The sequence below is a fragment of the Helobdella robusta genome (genome assembly GCF_000326865.2).
Source record: "Helobdella robusta unplaced genomic scaffold HELROscaffold_97, whole genome shotgun sequence".
Lineage (NCBI taxonomy): Eukaryota > Metazoa > Annelida > Clitellata > Rhynchobdellida > Glossiphoniidae > Helobdella > Helobdella robusta.
Window position 1 is genome coordinate 240598 of NW_008705551.1, and position 1596 is coordinate 242193.

A 1596-nucleotide genomic window follows, 5' to 3' on the forward strand; every position below is an offset into this window, starting at 1 on the left:
GAAAGTATGTATGGATGTAGGTAAGTAGGTATGAAGTGTATGTATGTATGTATGTATGTATGTATGTATGTATGTATGTATGTATGTATGTATGTATGTATGTATGTATGTATGTATGTATGTATGTATGTATGTATGTATGTTTGTATTTTTCATACGCACAGGTTTTACGAGCGCCGCTTACAACGACTCCAAGCGACTACTTCAGTCGACTCCGTCATCGCTGACGTCATCGTTATCACGTGACGTCCCGGACAAAAACATCAAGGTCTCCTTGGAGAACAAAGAACTCTGGCAGAAGTTCAACTCAATTGGGACGGAGATGATTATCACCAAGTCTGGAAGGTTCGCTATTACTGTCATACTTTTTTTGTAATAAAAATCAATAATATTATTATTATTATTATTATTAATATTATGATTAATAATAATAATAATTATTATTATTATTTTGAAACATAATAATATCAACAAAAACTTAAATAAAAGAATAAAAATAATCACGATCGTCATCACCATCCTCACTAATGATCACCATTATCATCATCATCCTCACCTATGATCATCATCATCATCATCATTGTCATCATCATCATCATCGTCGTCATCATCATCATCATCACCGTATCTACCTGTTAAATTCCCTGAGGTCATAAGCTTATGACAGCCGCCGACGAGCCAGCATTATTAATATTATTAAGAAGATCATTATTTAATTTTGAAAAAAATGATGACACACACACGTCCACGTACACACACATACGTGCACACATACAGACGTGCATACATTACATACAAATGATATACAAATGTTTGTATTTGGCTGGTACTGCGTTTGTTAGGTGTTAATTGCGTATCAACATTAGGTATTAATGAGATTGTATAATGCGTATGTATGTGGTATATGTATACATATGTATTTATGTCATTGTATGTATGTATGTATGTATGTATGTATGCATGTATGTATGTATATGTATATTTCTATGTATGTATGTATGTATTTAAGTACGTATGTACTTATTCATATTAATAATATTAAGTTACACTTTATTCAGTGTTTATATCATTGTAACGATAATAATTTTATTGGCTATTTGTCTTCTTCTACTTCTTTTTTTTTTCTTCTTCTTCTTCTTCTTATTATTATTATTATTATTGTTGTTGATTTAAATGCTGGACATGCCCAAGCTGACTTTAATGGCGATGACTCATAGGATCGTAGATAATGATGACATGATGCTGATAATGATAGTAAAAATGATGATGATGATGATTACTATTATCGTTGTAATGATGATGATAATGATGATGATGACGGTCAGGTGGTGATAATGATGACGGCCGTGATGATAATGATGACGGCCGTGATGATGATTATGACGGTGAGCCTCATTATGACGTCACAGAGCTCATCTGACATGTGCATTGTTGTTGTCGTCACTGCGGCTGACGTGTGGGCTTTTTTGCGCTGAGCAAAAAGTTTAGCGCTTCCATTCGGATCACTTGCTGGGAGATAATGATGAATTAAAGAGAGTGACAACGATGATGATGACGACGATGATGATGATGATGATTGTGATGACGATATGATGA

The 1596-nt window shown here is 33.6% G+C and overlaps 2 protein-coding genes across 2 annotated transcripts in view; both read left to right on the forward strand.

Annotated features, from left to right (window-relative positions):
* Window positions 1-376, forward strand: part of HELRODRAFT_183031 (hypothetical protein) — a gene marked incomplete at both ends in the record, with an annotated part of 1712 nt that extends 1336 nt beyond the window's left edge. The window contains one exon of the mRNA XM_009033748.1: window positions 165-376. Within this exon, the coding sequence (XP_009031996.1) occupies window positions 165-376 (212 nt within the window). The remainder of the gene's footprint in view (window positions 1-164) is intronic.
* Window positions 377-1182: 806 nt separating this feature from the next.
* The window catches only part of HELRODRAFT_194760 (hypothetical protein), a gene marked incomplete at its 5' end in the record, with an annotated part of 10136 nt that continues 9722 nt past the window's right edge, over window positions 1183-1596 (forward strand). The window contains one exon of the mRNA XM_009033749.1: window positions 1183-1254. Coding sequence (XP_009031997.1) covers window positions 1183-1254 — 72 coding nt within the window. The remainder of the gene's footprint in view (window positions 1255-1596) is intronic.